The 17,163-nt window shown below is 48.8% G+C and overlaps 1 protein-coding gene across 1 annotated transcript in view; it reads right to left on the bottom strand.

The window, feature by feature from the left end:
• Positions 1–635: 635 nt before the first annotated feature.
• The window catches only part of ANKS1A (ankyrin repeat and sterile alpha motif domain containing 1A), a 157,103-nt gene continuing 140,575 nt past the window's right edge, over positions 636–17,163 (bottom strand). The window contains 9 exon segments of the mRNA XM_039534856.1: positions 636–4,417; positions 5,842–6,012; positions 8,078–8,215; positions 9,473–9,559; positions 10,021–10,092; positions 10,648–10,773; positions 11,466–11,630; positions 14,947–15,054; positions 16,059–16,211. Of these exon segments, the coding sequence (XP_039390790.1) occupies positions 4,298–4,417; positions 5,842–6,012; positions 8,078–8,215; positions 9,473–9,559; positions 10,021–10,092; positions 10,648–10,773; positions 11,466–11,630; positions 14,947–15,054; positions 16,059–16,211 (1,140 nt within the window). The 3' untranslated portion in view covers positions 636–4,297.

Below are 17,163 nucleotides of genomic sequence, written 5' to 3'. Positions count from 1 at the left end.
AAATTATATCCATCTCCCACTTAGGCTTGGAGTGGCTTTAAAGAAAAGTGTATGAAAACCCATGCAGCTGAGTTTCATAACTTGGAATAAACAACTATTGCCAAAATCTTGGAATTGTTTTCTACTGCTCACCAGGAACTGAGGCAAATTAAAGTACCATTAGACATACACATACTAGCGCCATTGCTAAGACTTTTTACCATACTCTTTGTAGGACAGGACAGTACTGTAGAATCTTATAATTTACTAACGTTTGTTCCACCCAAAAAAATTGCAACATGCTACATTTAAGTTGTGGATTTGTTTTGCTTCGTATCATTGCAAGTAAAAGGAAAAAAAATCTAAAAAACATTTGTTGCAACAGACTAGAAAATATGGTATCACTCCCTTGAGCTCAGAAGTCTCAAATCTCCTTTGCTAGAAATGCGTAGCTGCTTTTGTCAGCTGGTTGCTGGGATCCCTTTGCCCCCCTCAGCTCTGGAAGCCCTTACTCAGCAGTCATGAATATATTCAAAGAGGCAGACACCAGTGCCGGGTGGAGATCTTCATCCTGTTGGGGTACCACTGCTTCTTAGGTCTCTGCCCCGTTACTACATTTCCATGGTAGCACACAGCTGCCTGCATATCAGCTTCCCAGAGGCAAACAGAACAGGGGACAACGTTACCAGAAAGGAAAAAATGCAATGAATAATTTCATGAGTCACATTCATACCAATGCTTGGGGGGAGAAGGGTGTGTGACCAAGCAGTGAGAAATAATACAGTTACAGATGCACAGCACAAGCCCTCTGTTCAGACAGGTCTGCTGTGATCCCACCTAGGTTCAGAGGTCAGCATTAAAAAGGCACATGCACAACTGACCCCTTTTTAGAGGCGCTGAGAACCCACTGGCGACACTGGCAGTTGCAAGGGCTCAGCCCCTCTGAAAATTGGGTCTGTATGTGGGTAGCTGTAACTGATGGTAAACTCTTGGAAATAAAAGCACGCCACCACTTGCATTCCTGACTGAACTTCTCTTCTGAACTGTGTGAAAAGAGGTTTCAGAGCACCGTTCACAGCTTGCCAAACAATACTCATCTGCGACTGCAGCTGCTTGTAAAAATGCCACCGTATTCTACTGCAAGTGCCCAAACCACCATAGTTAACAGTAACACAGCAGTGTTCTGGGCATTCGCTATAGTATTTCTCTAGTTAAAGAATCTTTTGTCTATGCATCTGTAATCCCTTGCCAGGGGTGCATGACATGTTAAATCCACTTACAAGACTGGGTTTCTCTACTTTGTACTTTACGAAATATCCTCCTACCCTCCTTACTTGGATACTTACTAACCAGGTTGTTATTTTTGAACTCTGTTTGCCCTGTTAGGCCATGGCCCTGAGGACTGGGAGGTCAGACTCGCTCCTAGGAAGGAGCAAGATAAAGATTTTAAAACACAAGATTCTAGTACAATTACTGGGCTGGAGGGGAGAATGGGAAAAAAAAGACTGATGCAAAATCAATAGCCCACTAAAAAGTAATCCTTATTAGTTTTAATACACAATGAGTGAGGACCCAGGCTGAATTACTACATTTGGGGTGGTTGGTTGCTGCAGAGATTATGACATTTGAAGAAAATACTTATACCCATAGTTCCTGCTCTGGACAATCCAGGTTGCATCAGTAAATGGGGTTTGCTTAAGATTCAAGAGCCAGTGTGGACACACTGGGTGTTTCCAGAGATGGACATTTGGGAAGGAGTAGAAGATGGGGGTTTTAAACTTCATGACAGACCATCACTAGGCAGAGGCAAGGACAGTGTGGGTAGTAGCTGTCCAGCTTCCTTCCCAGCTCTCTTCCTACCACACCATGATTGTCACCTGCAGCTCTCCCACTGCTGATTCTCCTATGAGCAGATTCTGCTAATGGTGCAAAATAATGATGTTGGTATGCTTGGAACTAGACTAGGATCAAACACATTTGTGATCTTTGTCCAGTGAGATAGCTGAATGGCTGTGTACTAACCCTACTGTCCCACACAGCCATAGAAAGGAACAGGCTGTTTTCAGTCTGACTTTAAAATGCTGGTCAGAATCCAAGGTGCAACCTCCCACCTTGTGAGACTTGTATTTCACGTGGCAGGAGAGTGAGTGAAGCTGCGCATAGTGGGTTGTCGTCACAGGACTACTACGATGTGCTAGTCACACAATGCCTTTCCTTAGAGGCTCTCAAATTGCTTTGCAAACTGATTAAGCCTCACATCACCTCTGTGAGGGACAGAGAGATCATCCCCATTTGATAAATGGGGAAACTGAGGTTAAGTGACATGGTAACACAGCAAGTCTGTCAATGACAGAACCAGCAGTTCTAACTCCCCGGTCTGTTTAATCACTGGACCATCCTTCCTCCTCAGTTTCATGCTATCAATGAGCCTTATACATTTTGCCCACTTTAATCCGGGCTGGCCATAAGCACAGCCCCGTCAGGAATTCACCAGGGCACCTCAGGAGAATAGTGTAGAACCTCAGGGTTATGCACACCTCAGGAAAGGAGGCTGTTTGCAACTCTGAAATATTTAACTCTGAACAAGACATTCTGGTTGTTCTTTCAAAAGTTAACAGCTGAACACTGACTTAACACAGCTTTGAAACTTTACTGTGCAGAAGAAAAATGCTGCTTTTAATCATCGTAATTTAAATGAAACAAGCACAGAAACAGTTTCCTTACCTTGACAATTGTTTTTAAACTTTCCCTTCATTTTTTTAGTAGTTTACGTTTAACACAACACTGAGCTGCACTTACTTTTTTGTGTGTCTGCTGCTGCCTGATTACATATTTCCAGTTCCAAATGAGGTGTGTGGTTGACCGGTCAGTTCATAATCCTGGTGCTCATAACTCTGAAGTTCTACTGTATTTGTATCACCCATGTTCACTGGCTAACAAACTGCTTTATGGCACAGAGTCCATCCTCCAAACAAGGTCCGAGCTCTGCTCTGGCCTGCACGGCAGCTCGTGCTCTGTGTTTCAGTTGTAAGAGGTCTGAGCCACATTTAGGAACTAAAGTAGCAGCTGCAGACAGATCTATCTAGCCAACCATGGGGTCAGAAACTTTGCAGACAAGGAAATGAGGTGAAGGGAAACAGGGAGGTGTCTGCACTTAAGGTTCCCAGGTACCTAGGGCCATCCCTAAGGGTAATCCCATTGCCAAGGAATGGGGAAGTGGCAGATGTTTCAAGATCTCCATAGCCCTCATTGCACAGCATTTAATAGCCTTGTGATCTGCAGAAGACTTGTACTTGAAATGGGATCAAAGTTAACATGCAGGAAACCTGCTGAACAGAACAAAGTTCCCAACTCCTCAGTCTGCTTTGGTCAGACATCAAATAGTCCAGTCCCCGCCCTGCACCCAGTTCAGGATTAATTTCATGTGCCTTTAAAAGCTTAACCCATTTATAGTTCTAAAAGGGAGAACCAAGCTGGTAGCTCACAAGCAGTTTGGTCGGTTTGAACAGAGGGGCCCTGCATCAAATCCAACAACACAGAATGAAACACACACAATTGGCTTCAGTGGGGCAGCTGAGAAGCTGCTGCCGGGCGTTTCCTATAAATACCAACCCTGATTTCTAAGAGGGGTCAATGTGCACAGTGAGAGCCACGGCCGTGCAAGCGGCCCAGACCAGCTCTCACATTAACTGTGCAATCAGGTTTGCAACACTGAACTTGGGGGGGCGGGGGGATATTGTGTGAAGGATCCATGCGAGGAAATCTAGTGAATGGGTTATTTGCAGACAGCATCACATTGGTTAGTGTTGGTTCAGATGACAGGTAAAAAGAGGAGTAACAGTTCGCTGAAACAGTAGACAGCCGTGGCTCAGTACAGAATCTAGAACGAGTGAGTGTGCGCACCTCGGAGACAAGAGGTCTACAGCAGTCCAAGGATAAGAACGTTAAATATAAAAAGGCCTGGGGAGTGTCACGTCGCCCCCAGAGATTCACAGTGCCGCAGCAAGGGGAAAAACGTGGATCCACATCTCAGACTCTCACAGCTTCCAACCCTCTGCATCTCCCACCTCACAGGTATCTAACAGGTCATTCTCTCCGCATGTTACCCTTGTTTCCGAGTAAGGAGAATTCACAGTGTTCAGTAGTGATCAGATACAAAAGCTGTTTAGTCTACAGTATTCTAGTGCTGCTGTCTCTGGTGGCGTAGCTCCTAGAGGTGGAGCTCAGGGCCAGCAGCTGGAGGGAGAGGGAGTTTAGAACAGCAGACAGATCAGATCGCAAAGGCACGGTTAGACTAGGTGGACACAGGGTTGCTTTTTTAGAAGATAGTGGTCTCATACTTAGTGCTGAGGGTCCTCTTAGAATCCTGTTTGGGTTCAACAACCCAGGAGACACTGGCATGAGACTGGGAGTCTTGGTCCATTTCAGATGGCTCTAGCTGGAAAATAGTGGAGGGAAAGATAGTACGTTAGGCAACTTGCTCACCTGGAGAGTCAGGCCAGAGCTGGGGACATCAAAAAGCATTCAGCAATAATGAGGGACACCTCCAAGCTACCAACATACAATCATACAAACAAAACATGGAGGGAAGCAGCTCCTACACGGACACTGGTGAGGAACCCTGATGGGATTTGTCCAGGTCTTCAGGCTAAAATCAGAAACATCTGTACTATAGTACCCCAGGCCCTGAGCCAATCCACCCAGAGTTCTCTGTGGCTTGGGCCCATCTAAGTCTATTATTGACTGGGCCAGCCTGCCTAGTTTCACAAGTAACAGGAAAGCATCAGAGCTACACGGATGATCCTCCAGGGTGGAGACCCAGCTCCCTGCAGGTAGATTTCTCCTTTTATCTGATTTGCTCTCCTGGCCAAAGGACAGCTCTTCCTTCCCTCAGCCTCCGGATCTTCAAATGTGATAGTGATGGTAACGGGCTCAGAAGCAGCATGTTCTGTTAGTGGGGCACTAAAGGGCAGCGAGAGTTCTCAGCACTCGGGATAAATATGATCAGCTCATCATTGGAGCTCATCTGTGCCCACACCTGAGGAACGAGAGAACGGGCAAGAAGGGAACAAACACAAAAAGCAACAAAGCAAGAGACAGGGCCACAGCAAAGACATGGGAAAACAGGAAGGAGGCTTTCAAGAGAGCTGGGTTGCCTGCTCATAGCTAAGGAAGCTCAGGATTGTTCATCACCAAACAAGACAGCAAGAAGGGTAGAGACCTTAGCTCCTTGACTAACAGACTGCAGCGGCAGATAGGAGGGACGGTGTGTAGTACAGGTGTGACAGTAACAACAGCGACTATCGGGAGGAAGCGGCACCTGGGCAACGGGAGCAAGCAAAACAGACAAAAAGGTGACATTAAAGGAAGGCAACAACCACCCCCAATACCCTGTCAAGTACGCTCCAGACCAGCCTCATCTCCTGGTTGCATTAACGGCTCTCGCTGCTGCAGGATACAAGTTAGGTGCCCAGCCCTATTGTCAGTTCTTCTCTGGGTTGTGCACAGCGGGGGTATTGCCCACATTAATTCGTCCCCTCTGCCCCAAACAGATCTCCCACCATTGCTAGTGTGGCTACAGTTCCACCAGTGGGACAGAGAGAGAAAGCAAGGAGCCAACAGTCATAAAACAACATCGAATGCCGTGCTGTGTACTCAGCACAGAACTACAGAATAAAGCTCCTGCAGCCTTGTGTACACTAGGGTTCCCGCCACTGCATAATAATCTTATTGGGCAGAAACGCAGACAGGGAAATCTAAAGCGTATTGCATGGGAGGGGGTGGGGGGTGTCACTCTACCAGCTACTGCGCTCACACCATACAAAATACAATCAAGAAGCCACCTGCCCCAAGCATACGTACTGCGGATTTCCTCACGCCGACTCTGGGTTTAGGCACCGGTTTGGAAGATTTCGTTTCTATCGTTTCCGCTGCTGAAGCGCCGGTGGGTTTTGATTTTTGGGCTTGGAGGGCCAGCTGATAGGCGACTTCAAATGCTTGTCCCAACGTCAGGATGATTTCATACGTCAGGTTCTTTGGAGAAACCACACAGAACAATTTCAGAGCACCACACGGTGCTCGCTACGACAATCCATGCAGTAGTGGCAAATAGAGAAGCTTCCCTTGGTGACAGAGCTTCCAAGCGGGGCCTAGAACAAGCACCACCCATAGGAAGGCCAGCTGCTGAGTGGAGGCTGAGCTGGGCCTTTGGACTCCACAGATGGCCCCATTCATCTTTGCTCCACAGTTGCAAACCCCGTATTCTCTGTTGCAATAGCTATTCTGCATCAGCTGGCTTTGCCTCCTCGCATGCCTGTAGGCTGACGCTGAGCCTGCACACCACAGGTTTGCCCCCACTGGCATACAGAACTATCTCCAAGACCATTATTTTCCCTTTAATAGTATTTCACACTGAAAGGAGAAAGCCTCAACACATTTCGCACAGGGAACATGCTTGAGAATACAAATGAGCTATGTGATAACATGCTCCGCCCTGCACCACATGTTAAAAGGCTCTTAAGTCAGCCAATTACACCGTACGTAATTGAGAACTTATCAGGGTTTTGTTCACAGCACATTCCCTGGTAGCAAAAACCCCTTCTCCATTTTAGTCTGCACTGGAGACTTCAGTAATGAAGCCAGACAAATGTTTTTATTGTCAATAGAGCTGTGAAAGGAAGAGAGGGTTATTTCGGTGCAGAAACAGGCAGAGAAGCACTAAAATGAGATTGACTTTTTTTTTTTTTTATGGTTTCCATCTAAGCCTGGGCAATAGAACACTGAACACAGCTATAACGAACCTGAAATGCACCACGGTTATTCCAAATTAAAATACGCCAACTGGTGACTTCCTTATTAGGCAGGCCAAATAAATGTTTAAAGACATTTTTCTATTACTGGGCTAGCGCGATACATTTCACTCCTGGGTGGGGCCAGCGTGAAGTAAATTATGCTGCAGACGCTGACCTCTCTCAGACTGAAATGCAGATTACAAGCTACACACAGCAGTCAACTGGTAAACAACCAGTCCCACTTACACATGATGGGAGAGTTAGTGGGGTTGATATGGGTTATGGGACATTACTACTATGTACAGGGCAAGCAAGACAGTAGGAGACAGCAACGGCAGTATGCAGTGAACTGGAAAGTAACAATCCTTTTGCTGTTGTCCGTACGCCCATGTATTCCACCACTGCAATTGCTTACTGAAGGGTCAGCTGCATTAATAGGATCTGACACCACAGCCTGTACTGGCAGAGTGAATTTGCTGGAGGTGACTGGTAAGATGCTCAGTAGAGAAGTGGTGAAAAGAACATATTTAAGGCCCCTGTCAGACTCGGGAAGCCTCCCAAGGTATGTGGCAAAAAAAACCCGTTATCCGGGTCATTTAAACTGGACAGACCCAGGCATGGCCTACACACAGGTTTGTGTCCCTACACCTATTGTGGTGGGGAAAGGGGGTGACTTTTCTACTGAAATAGTTATGGTACAATCCCCCTAGTGAGGATGCTGTTATACTGGCATAAAGACTCTTATACGAGACAGCTGATATCCGTATGGGAAGGGGAATAAGCAATACCAGCATTAGGCACCCTTACGCCCACGTAGCTGTGACCGTGCTAGGGGCTGTATTGGTATAGTTAAAGGAATGTGTGTGTGTGGACAAGGCCCGAGTCCCTGAAGAATCACTGAAGGGAACAATCTTGCCCCAAAGGACGGGGTAGGAGCTAATGAGGTTTTTTCTTTCTCCAATTTCTCTGTGAAGAGCTTTAGTACAACACCCTCTGCTGTCATCTCTGGCAGCAGAACACGCATCATACCTGGATTATCTACTAGTGCACAACGATATGGCAAGAGCTGGAGGAGACAGCTCAGTGCACTGGGCATGTTTAGCCCTTCCTCCTAGTAAGAAACAGATCCAGTTCCATGACAGGGGTTTGCCCTAGTTTCTTGGGGAAATTCCCCCTGCACCCCTGTTTTGCAGTGAGCCGGTCAATGCCCTCTTTTCCCAGAGGCGTCAGCTGTGTACGGATGGCTTGTGCAACACTTTGGGACACAAGGCAGGGCAAGAATCCTTTTGTGCACATGTGCCACTCACCACATCGACAGTGCTGAAGACATGGCAGTAGTGGTGGCTGGTCTGCAGGTCCTTGGTGATATAGGCGAAAGTGCAGAGATCTTCGGGGTCCTGGGCCGCACAGGAGATGTTCCGGATTTCGTGCTCAGCGATAACATTCTACCAGAGTTAAACACAGGCAGCCAATTTTGTGGGATATATAGATAGTTGGATTGTCCCACACTATCTCCTCCTAGGAAATAACAGCCACCCTATCCAAGCTCAGCAAAGCACCTAGCTGTATGCACGTAAGGGAGTGTGATGAGGGAATACAGGTACAAACTGAGGGGAGGTCCTGGCTGTCCTTTCCAAGTGATCTTAGCGCTTGTAGGAAGGTTATTCTACTTCTCTCCATTCTAACAGACAGGTTGACACAGGAACAGTTGATGCTTCCCATCACAGCAGGACCACATCGCCCAGGGCCATTTTTAAATCAACTCAGGGTTTTCACCATGTGTTACTACTACAGTGATTTTAAGACACTTGACAAACAGAGCAGCATATTGCAGACAAAGGGCAAACAGACAGATGGGAGATGCTGGGAGTGAGGGAGGCCCAAGCTGCCCCAGTCCTAGCCCCACATCTTGTTGGAGTCAAAGGGAGGAATTAGAGCGGTGGTTTGGTTTCTCGGGGAGTAGCTCACAGCTAGCCCCAGAAGGCACAGAAAAAAGGGATATGGTATATTGTAATGCCTGTGTCCTAGAAACCGATTCCTAGTCTAAGGAGCTATGTAAGAGCACCACTCAGAGGGGGAAAGCAGTATTCCCAGGTTATGCAGCCATACAAGGGGTCAGCCAGCAGGGAGTGCTAGCAAAAACTGTTAGATCCTCCCGCACCAGTAACGCTGTGCTCTTCTGGAGCACCTTCCGTGAAAGTGTTTCAGAGTCCAGCACCAACTGTTAGTGCCTCAAAACATCCCCATGCGATAGGCTGGACTTAATCTCAGTTTACAGAGAAGGAAACCAAGGCAGAGAGATTAAATAATTGGTCCAAGGTCAATGGAGCATGTCAGGGACAGGCCTGAGACTAGAACCCAGTGAGACTCCATCCCCTCCTCCAATCACCAGCTAACACTGCCTTTGACATGTGGTGCCATGAACGTTGCCTGGGAAAAGGAAATCCATCTGGGTTCTCTCTGCCTCCCCCTTCTCCACTAGCAATAAGGATTCCACACACAGAACAGAGCTGCTGACTGCTGATGCAAGAGGCGGATTCTCCCGTGGCCAGGCTGGCTCCACAGGGCTAGCCAGAGCGTACTCATGTTTGAGGCTGTCTAGTCAGCTGATAGGACTTGAAGCCACATACAGCAGATGAGTGAGGAGACGGGTGCACGGACTGTCCCATCTGAACGCTACACTGAGGGCATTCTAAGCGTACCTTGTTAGAAGCATCTATGAACTTCACCCCTTTGTAAGTAATGGATAATATTATGGTTGGGATCTTCTTCATATGCTCTGTGGATTTCTGCAGAAATAAGAACACAGAGATGAGCAGGTACAAATTAAACACTTCCTCTTTCAGTGGGACTCCACAGCTCTCATTTGGGGTATTACTGGGAGGGATCTGTGTAGCCAGCAGAGCGACAGTCACAGGAGTGTGTAGAGCTCTCGGCATGAATTTTTCCATGGTGCTCCAGACTGGAAGAGGGACCCGTGCACCTTGTGCAGCAAAAGTCCCTCTTTCCCAGTGTTTGAAATCTGAAAGGCGGGGGGACAATTTGGTGACGCGCAGCCTGAGAGGAACAAAAATTTCACTCCAAGGCTTTCACCAGCCGTGCCAATGGCACCATTTCCACACACCAGGCCAGCCTTCCTCCTGAGCTGTGGCTTTAGCCCTGCACAGAGGGACACTCCATGTGCACCCTCAGTCACCACAAGCTTCATGCTCCACACCATCCATGCTTCTCCTGTCCGCCACCCACCTACCCTCATCTTTGCACAGGCATCCTGCGTCGACTCCGTCCCTCGCAGGTCTTTGATTAACATGGAGCCCAGATACTATTGGAAACAAGGAGAGGAAAGGATGCTGCTGTTAACTGGCTCCACTGAGCTTGGAAGCCTCAAAAGCCACTCCTGCCCCCAAAGCAACGTAGAGCAAACTGCTGAAAAATCACTTTCCCCATCATCCTCAAGAGATAAAGGGTCATATGCAGGCCTGGGGGATCCTCTCACTCCCCTTCTTTACACCCTCCAACAGTATTCTGGTTGTAGTCCCCATCCTCCCACCAAAGCCAACTCGTCTGGACTTCTCCCAGAGCCAGTCACGGCTGTAGACCAATGGCTAGCGCCCGCTCCCTCCAAGGGACTGAGCCCAGGGCTCTGCACAGCAGTCCTAGCTAAGCCCAGGGATGGAAACCGGAGAGACTGAGCCAGGCTCCCCCAGGAGCAGAGTGCACACTCCACTGAGTTGGCAGAAAGGATCCTCACTACAAGTGCCATGGGGGAAAAGGGGCTGCAGAACCCCAGTGAGGGTGAGCATAACCTTCCTGCATGTTGAGAACTGAGCACAAACTCTGGAGGCCTCCTGGACGCAAGGAGCTGAAATCCACTTACGTTAGCCTCGTACCCGCAGGACTCGAAGATGAGCTTCTCGGGCTGGTGTTGCCAATTCTGGACAGGCGCATACGGCGCAGCGAGACTTGGGGGCCTGAGAGTCAGTCTGGACTCACGATGCTCCTCCTGAGGGGACAAGCACAAGCGTAAAAGCCTCAGAGGACCCAACCAGACATCTAGCTCGGACGCACGCAGTATGTGAGATAGGAAGCCCCAGGGGAGAGCATCTAACCAAAACCAAAGTGCTTCAAACAGGCACAGTGACATGGCAACTTACGAAGGTGGAAGAGCCCAGTAGCCATTCCCCACTCAGCTCAGGTTCAATTCTCAGTGCTAACAGCCCAGCAAGAGCATCAACCAACCAAACTAGGGGAATTCTTCAGAGGGCATAGGACAGCCAGCGTGCGCATCACTGATCTCATCCCCGCAACCCCAGCCAGCTGCTGTCTCATAGCAGCTCCCAGGGTCCCCCAGACATCAGAGCACAAGGGAAAATGCACCCCAGGAAAAGCAAGCCCTACGTGCACGGGGTGGTCACATCCCCACTTTACAGATGGGAGATGACACCCAGAGAGGGGAAGGGATTTGCCCAAGGTCAGAGAGCAGGTCAGTGCAGAGCCAGGAACAGAACCCAGGTGTTCCACTCTAACAACCAGGCCACACTGCGTCCCCTTCGCACTCTGAGCATCCTTCATCTAGCAGTCAGAGTGCTTCACTACCCCCATCTGGGGCACACAGTTGCGTCTCCCAGCCACACCGCTGGGGAGCTACGCAGGCTCCCGTGCAGAGGAACCCACAGGAAACAAGCTCGCTCTAACCTGTGCTTTGTATCGGTCGGCTCTGGGGTGAGAAGCAGCATCATGGCCACTGTCATGTCGCCTCTTCCCAGTATCCCCCGAAGGCAGCAAGAGCTCTGCTGACCTCCCCGTGTAGGAGTCAGTCTGGCTCAGCGGTGAGGAAGTCTGGGACATCAGATCCTGGCACTGGAGGCAGAGACAGACACAGATCTAAAGACAACTGGCCTGAGTGGGCACATTCCACAATCCCTGCCTGCCAGCTACGGCGGTCGCTTTGTGTTTTTAAACAGCACATCTCCTTCTGGGACCAACTTTGCCAATGAAGAGCATGGAGGCCAGAGCTGGGAGTGTTGCTGGTTTGACTAACCCCCTTCTAAAGCCACCATGGTTTGGAAGAGGAAAAGCAGTGCAACGGAGCCAGCTAACACAAGGTCTTCCCTGCAGAAGTCTCCTTTGTCACGCATTGGCCTGGCTCTGCCCTAAGGAACATGGGAAATCTCACAGGTGCTGTAAGCCAGAGTCCAGCCATCTCCGGGGTACACCAGGGACATATTGTGGGAATGGGCAGTTAATTGATTTTGAAACCAAACCACTAGACAGTTCATTAACTCCCCTATGTACGCAGGGCACTTCCCCAGCCACCACTAAGACTGCTGATTTAAAGTCAAGGATGGCCTAAAAGGTGGCCGACTTCTGGCAGCTGTCCAGGGTGCTGTGCAGAGACTAGAGGTGGCTTGCTCAAAGGTGAGTGCAAACCAGCCTTGAATTCCACACCAAAGCCACAAGGGATATTCAGATGGGATGTGAGCAGCCCCTCCTTTCCAGGGCAGAAGTCTGGCACTGCAAACCCCACCTTGCCAATGCCTGCACAAAGGGTTAATGGGACCTGACACTTCTGGCCTGGTCTGCTCTTCCCTAAGAATTTCCTTTGCTGTCTCCTGTGAAAGGCAGGTCACCTGATAGGTTCTCTCCCTCTCACCCCACAATCACTCCAGGACTATCTTAAGTTCTGACATGGCCTCACTGCTGCAGCACTGGACACTTTGCTACCTTTACTGTGTGTTTATTCTCACTAGAGGGCAGACATCCGTGGACTGACTTTTGGCCAGGATCAGCCTTGGGTCAAAGCCCTAAAAAAATGATGCATTTTAAGTGGCATTATAGAATTTACCAACCCAAAGACTGAGGCCCTAGATAGCACAGTGATAAGAGATCAATCCAAATGCCTTACAATGGCTGGCTATAATTGCGGGGAAGAGAGAGTGTCGCCCCGGTACGTGCCGATCCAGGGCCCAGAAGACAATGCAGGGAACTCAAGCTGGTGCTTGTGGGAGCTCACAGCTGCAACGCGCATTAGTTCCATTCAACACCCTCGCTTAATTTTCCATTGACATCCTTCCGTTCTGCAATGCCAGAATTGGGCTTTAGGAACTCGGCAGCTGTAGCATCAGGAAATGTTACAAATGGCCCCATTCTCTTCTACCTCCTCCCTACCCGGCATTTCAATCAGCTGACACTGTGCCAAGGCAGTTCCTTCTCTTCCTTCAGTCCTGTCTGTCTCAAGAGGATGTTTCAGCGAATCTTGGATTCTCAGCTGGCTGTTTCCCATCTGGGCATTTGCTATCTACAAACCCTGTGATTCAATGCTAGTGGAAGGTGCAGGATTCAGCGCCACGGGGACCAGAGTCCTCTCTGTATCCAAGCAAGTACAGGTTGAAATGACAAAACAGAGCTATACTCCTCCCCACCACGTATTACATCCCCAGGCTGAAGGAACCAGCTCTGGGGGAGGGAAGGGGTCCGAGGAGAGGGAAGTCAACCTCATGCTCAGTTCTTGACCTAGGAGCACTGAAGGCCCTCTAGTGCCAAGTGTGATGGAGGGTTTTGTGCTATGGACACTGTCCAGGAGGAACTGGACTGAGACCCAAGCAAATTTCGCCCAGGCCAAACAGCCATTAGAGGGCACCAACCTGGGCTGGAATAGAACCAGTGACCCGGAGCAGAAAGGATCCAGGGGACAGGAGTCCTCCCTATTTGGTGTTTAGAGTGTTCCAAGAAAGTATTGAGGTCCTGAGCTTGTGACCACTGCCATGTATTGCCACGGACACCTTGGGAAGGCAGAGGCTGCGAGTCTACCCAACATGCCAAGCCCTCTACCCCCAAGGCCAAAACTCACATGTGTCTAGAAAGCATAACTGGCATCAAACCCCAGTCAGATGCCAGAACTGCTGCCCTTTCCTGGCTGTGCCCCTCAGACAGGGTGCCTCTAGCTCCTCACCCCCCTCCTCAGCCACACACATGTATTAGGAACACTCCTGCTACAAGCCCACCTCAGGCCTCTGCTGCGGTTGTCAGGCCATTTAGAGAGGCAGTGCAGCCCAGCTGCCTCGCTGTCTTGGACACCAGAGCAGCAAGCTTTGCACGGGCCATTCATCTGGAAGTGCTGTTAGAATTAACTGCTACAAACACTGCATAGAAGTGTGATGGAGGGGAAGTTCTCATTGCCCCAAGTGTGTCCTAGTGACAGAGCCAACGCTGCAGATGTACTGGTGCTTCTGATTAAAAATGCACTGGTTGTGATGTTTGCCCTAACCAGAGCTCCTGTTTGAACTCCATCAGCTCTTCCAAGCTTGTACTTATTTCTCCAGACTTTAAAAAGCAACCAAATTCAACCAGATGCAAACGACTACAACCCTGCTTACAGCCAGGCTTAGGCATGGAATCTGCATGAACGCATAGCATGTCAAGTATTCCAGGTATTGCTACACGTACCCATTTGGAGGAGTAGCGCTTAGCTTAAATGCACTCTCTCCCCATACACAAAGCCAGAGATGCTGCTGTCTCAAACCCCAACTGCAAGGTCCAATTATTTTCCCCAAACTAACCAGTGGAAAAAAATTCAGAAGGGCAATTCAATTGGCATTTGAGACCCAGAAGGAACATCCAGCCCTTGTCTGAGCATCTCCAGTGGGTCACAGTTCACATCAAGGCATTTTGCTTTTTATAACGAAGGTTAAAGTGTCTAGGTTGGAAACCTACTTCTTTAAAAAAAAATTGATGTACGTCTCTGAAACCACTCTGGAAATTTACTACCCACAGTAAATATTTCAAACAAGTTAACTTATAAAATATTGACACAGAGGAAGGTTATTTTTGTGGCACCTTTTAACTGACTCTCCTAGGAGAAATTCTAGTGCTTTCGAGAGAGAATGAGGCTCAGAGAGAAAGGGCGAGCATGTTCTCGCTTTCCCATCTGTGCCCGGATTCCCATCTGGAAATCTTTTGTAACACCTGAGCTCTCAGTGAGCACATTCCCCCAGTCTCAGTTCCCCAGAGGTCTTAGCTGTTAATCAAAAAGGAGATTATTTCTAAGGCAGACTTGATTTTAGTTTCTTAAAAGGAAAGAGATGAGCCAGCACAGAAGAAAACATCCTGGCAGTGGCTGATAGTGCTCCATGCAGACGTATCGATCAGGCAGCCAGCAACACAAACAATGACTCACCCTCAGCTGTGAGAACCGCGGTGGTTTCTGGGGTGGCTCCTCGTACGGTCTGTCCGCCAAGGAGGCAATGATTCGCTTCCGATGGCCAAGCAGATTCACCTTCAGCACCTGGAGTCAAAGGGGAAGGTTAGCTCAGTTCAAGGAGGGTGGGCAAGGATTTTGGTATCCCCCTGAGCATGTCGTGCAATTTTTTATCTTCTTCTAGTCAAACTAATAGCTGTCAGTTTTCGGCTGAGAATGGGAATTGCCCCACTGCCGGGCCTTCCCTCGTCACCATGTTTGCTGACACTGTTCAGCATCTCTGCTGTACAACCTTAGTGTCATTTCTTGTCAGTTTCATCCCAAAGCAGAGGAATTTGGTACAGCATGAAATATACTCCTCCTCCTAATTCAGCACATATATACAGCTCCACATTGGCAAGATGCTGCGTAAATAGGACCTAATCCATCAGCACACCCCCCCTCCCCCCCCGCACCGCCTTGTGAAATCGGTCAGCATTAACCCCAGGTAACAGCTGGGGAAACCAAGGCACAGATGGGATAAGTGACGCATCCGAAGTCACACACAAGTTAGCATCACAGTTGAGATTAGAGCAAAGCTGTTGCTTGTTTTCAACCCAAACTTAAGCCACTAGATCATGCTGCCTGGTACCCCAACTGCATACAAAAAACTACTGTTTACTTTTTCAGGGTGCAAACCCTAAAGAACTATCACTGCAGTTGACAGGTTACATTTTAATTAGACAAAAGACAAAGGGCTGTTTTAAACTCAGGGCTATGCAAGCATCAATCACATGAATCGGCGACAGAGAAAGGAAAGGAATCAGAATAGACCCATTACAATTGGAACCCTCTCATTCACACCAAAGAACGGTTCTACGTATTCACAGGCTTTCCCTGAGTTAAGACAGTCTCAAGCATTTTTCTAGTCCCTGAGTATTTGGAATGAAGGTGCTGGGGCACAGAATCATCCTACACTGGCGCTGATTCTCCTTGCACCTTTGTATTTGAAGAGTTTATGACATTGCTGCATTGGGTCTAACGAACCTCTCTGCAAGTCGTACCCGTCTGGAGGGAACCTGTGCAGGATTAATAGCAAAGCCAATACCTACATTTACTATTTCAAGCTCCCAGAGGTTTTTCACAGTGTCAATGGAGCTGTAGCCACTCGACAGGAAGGACTGAATGTAATCCTGCAGCCCCAAAGAGTCAAGCCAAGCGGGAACCGAAGGCTGGCTGTTCCCATCGCAACCCAGAGATTTCACCTAAAAATGGGCAAGACAAGAAAGGGTTAAAAAGCCTCTGGGGATCCCAAACAGCTCAGATTCCAAAACCCACAATGGCTGCAATTAAAACCAAATGTAACTAAAGAATTATAATGGGGATTTGTACAGTGACTTCCACATGAAGATCTCAAAGCATTTTGTAAAAACCCTGGGGCCAGGTAAGCATTTCTCCCATTAACAGGCAGGCAAGCAAGGCACCGAGGTTCACCAACACGCCAAAGGATGCACAGTGAGAAAAATCGAGAAAGAATCCAGGAATCCCAACTCCGAGTCCCGCGCTGTGCTCACTGGATAGCATTCCCTCCCTTCCGCATTTACCCTTTAAAGCACAGAACCGCACAGCGGCCCGGGGGGGATACGTTCATATTCAAGTTGTAAGTGTCTTTAGAATGTAGCGAAGCTCGAACGCCAGTCAGCTGTCTATTTGGCTGCGTACTTTGGGCGGAGGTGCTTTTCCTGAAGCAGGACAGGCGCAAGAGCACAGTTTTCCTGTCCCGCCCCTGGCTCTAGCCTGAGAAGCCGATTATTCTTGCCAAAGATGACCTTAAGGTCTGTGCACTTCAGGAGTAATTGGGCAGCTGGGTCCAGCCGGGGGGAGGGAGAGGCACAATCCAACACATGTGCGCACTTGGAGAAGGCTGCCAGAAAAAGGAGACCCAGGGGAATGTTCCCAATACCAGAGGCTGGGAGGAAAATCTCTCATTGGTCAATTTAATGCTCAGAAAAGTTGCTGCATTAAATAGCCCTGGAGGATGGAGTCCCTCGATTATCAGGTGACAGACAGCAGAAGGACAGGCCCTCTCTCTGGCTTCCCCATCAAACAACCTTAGTCCTGACTGGGACGTGCACTGCAGAACTGAGTGCCATCTCCACAGCCTGTTCAGTCCTTAGCATCGCTATTGAAAGCATCATAAAGGCAGTAGAAAGTGCC

This window comes from Mauremys reevesii, linkage group 4 (genome assembly GCF_016161935.1).
Source record: "Mauremys reevesii isolate NIE-2019 linkage group 4, ASM1616193v1, whole genome shotgun sequence".
Classification (NCBI taxonomy): domain Eukaryota; kingdom Metazoa; phylum Chordata; order Testudines; family Geoemydidae; genus Mauremys; species Mauremys reevesii.
Note: the sequence above shows the minus strand (reverse complement) of the source record. Positions and strands in the feature narration are given on the sequence as shown.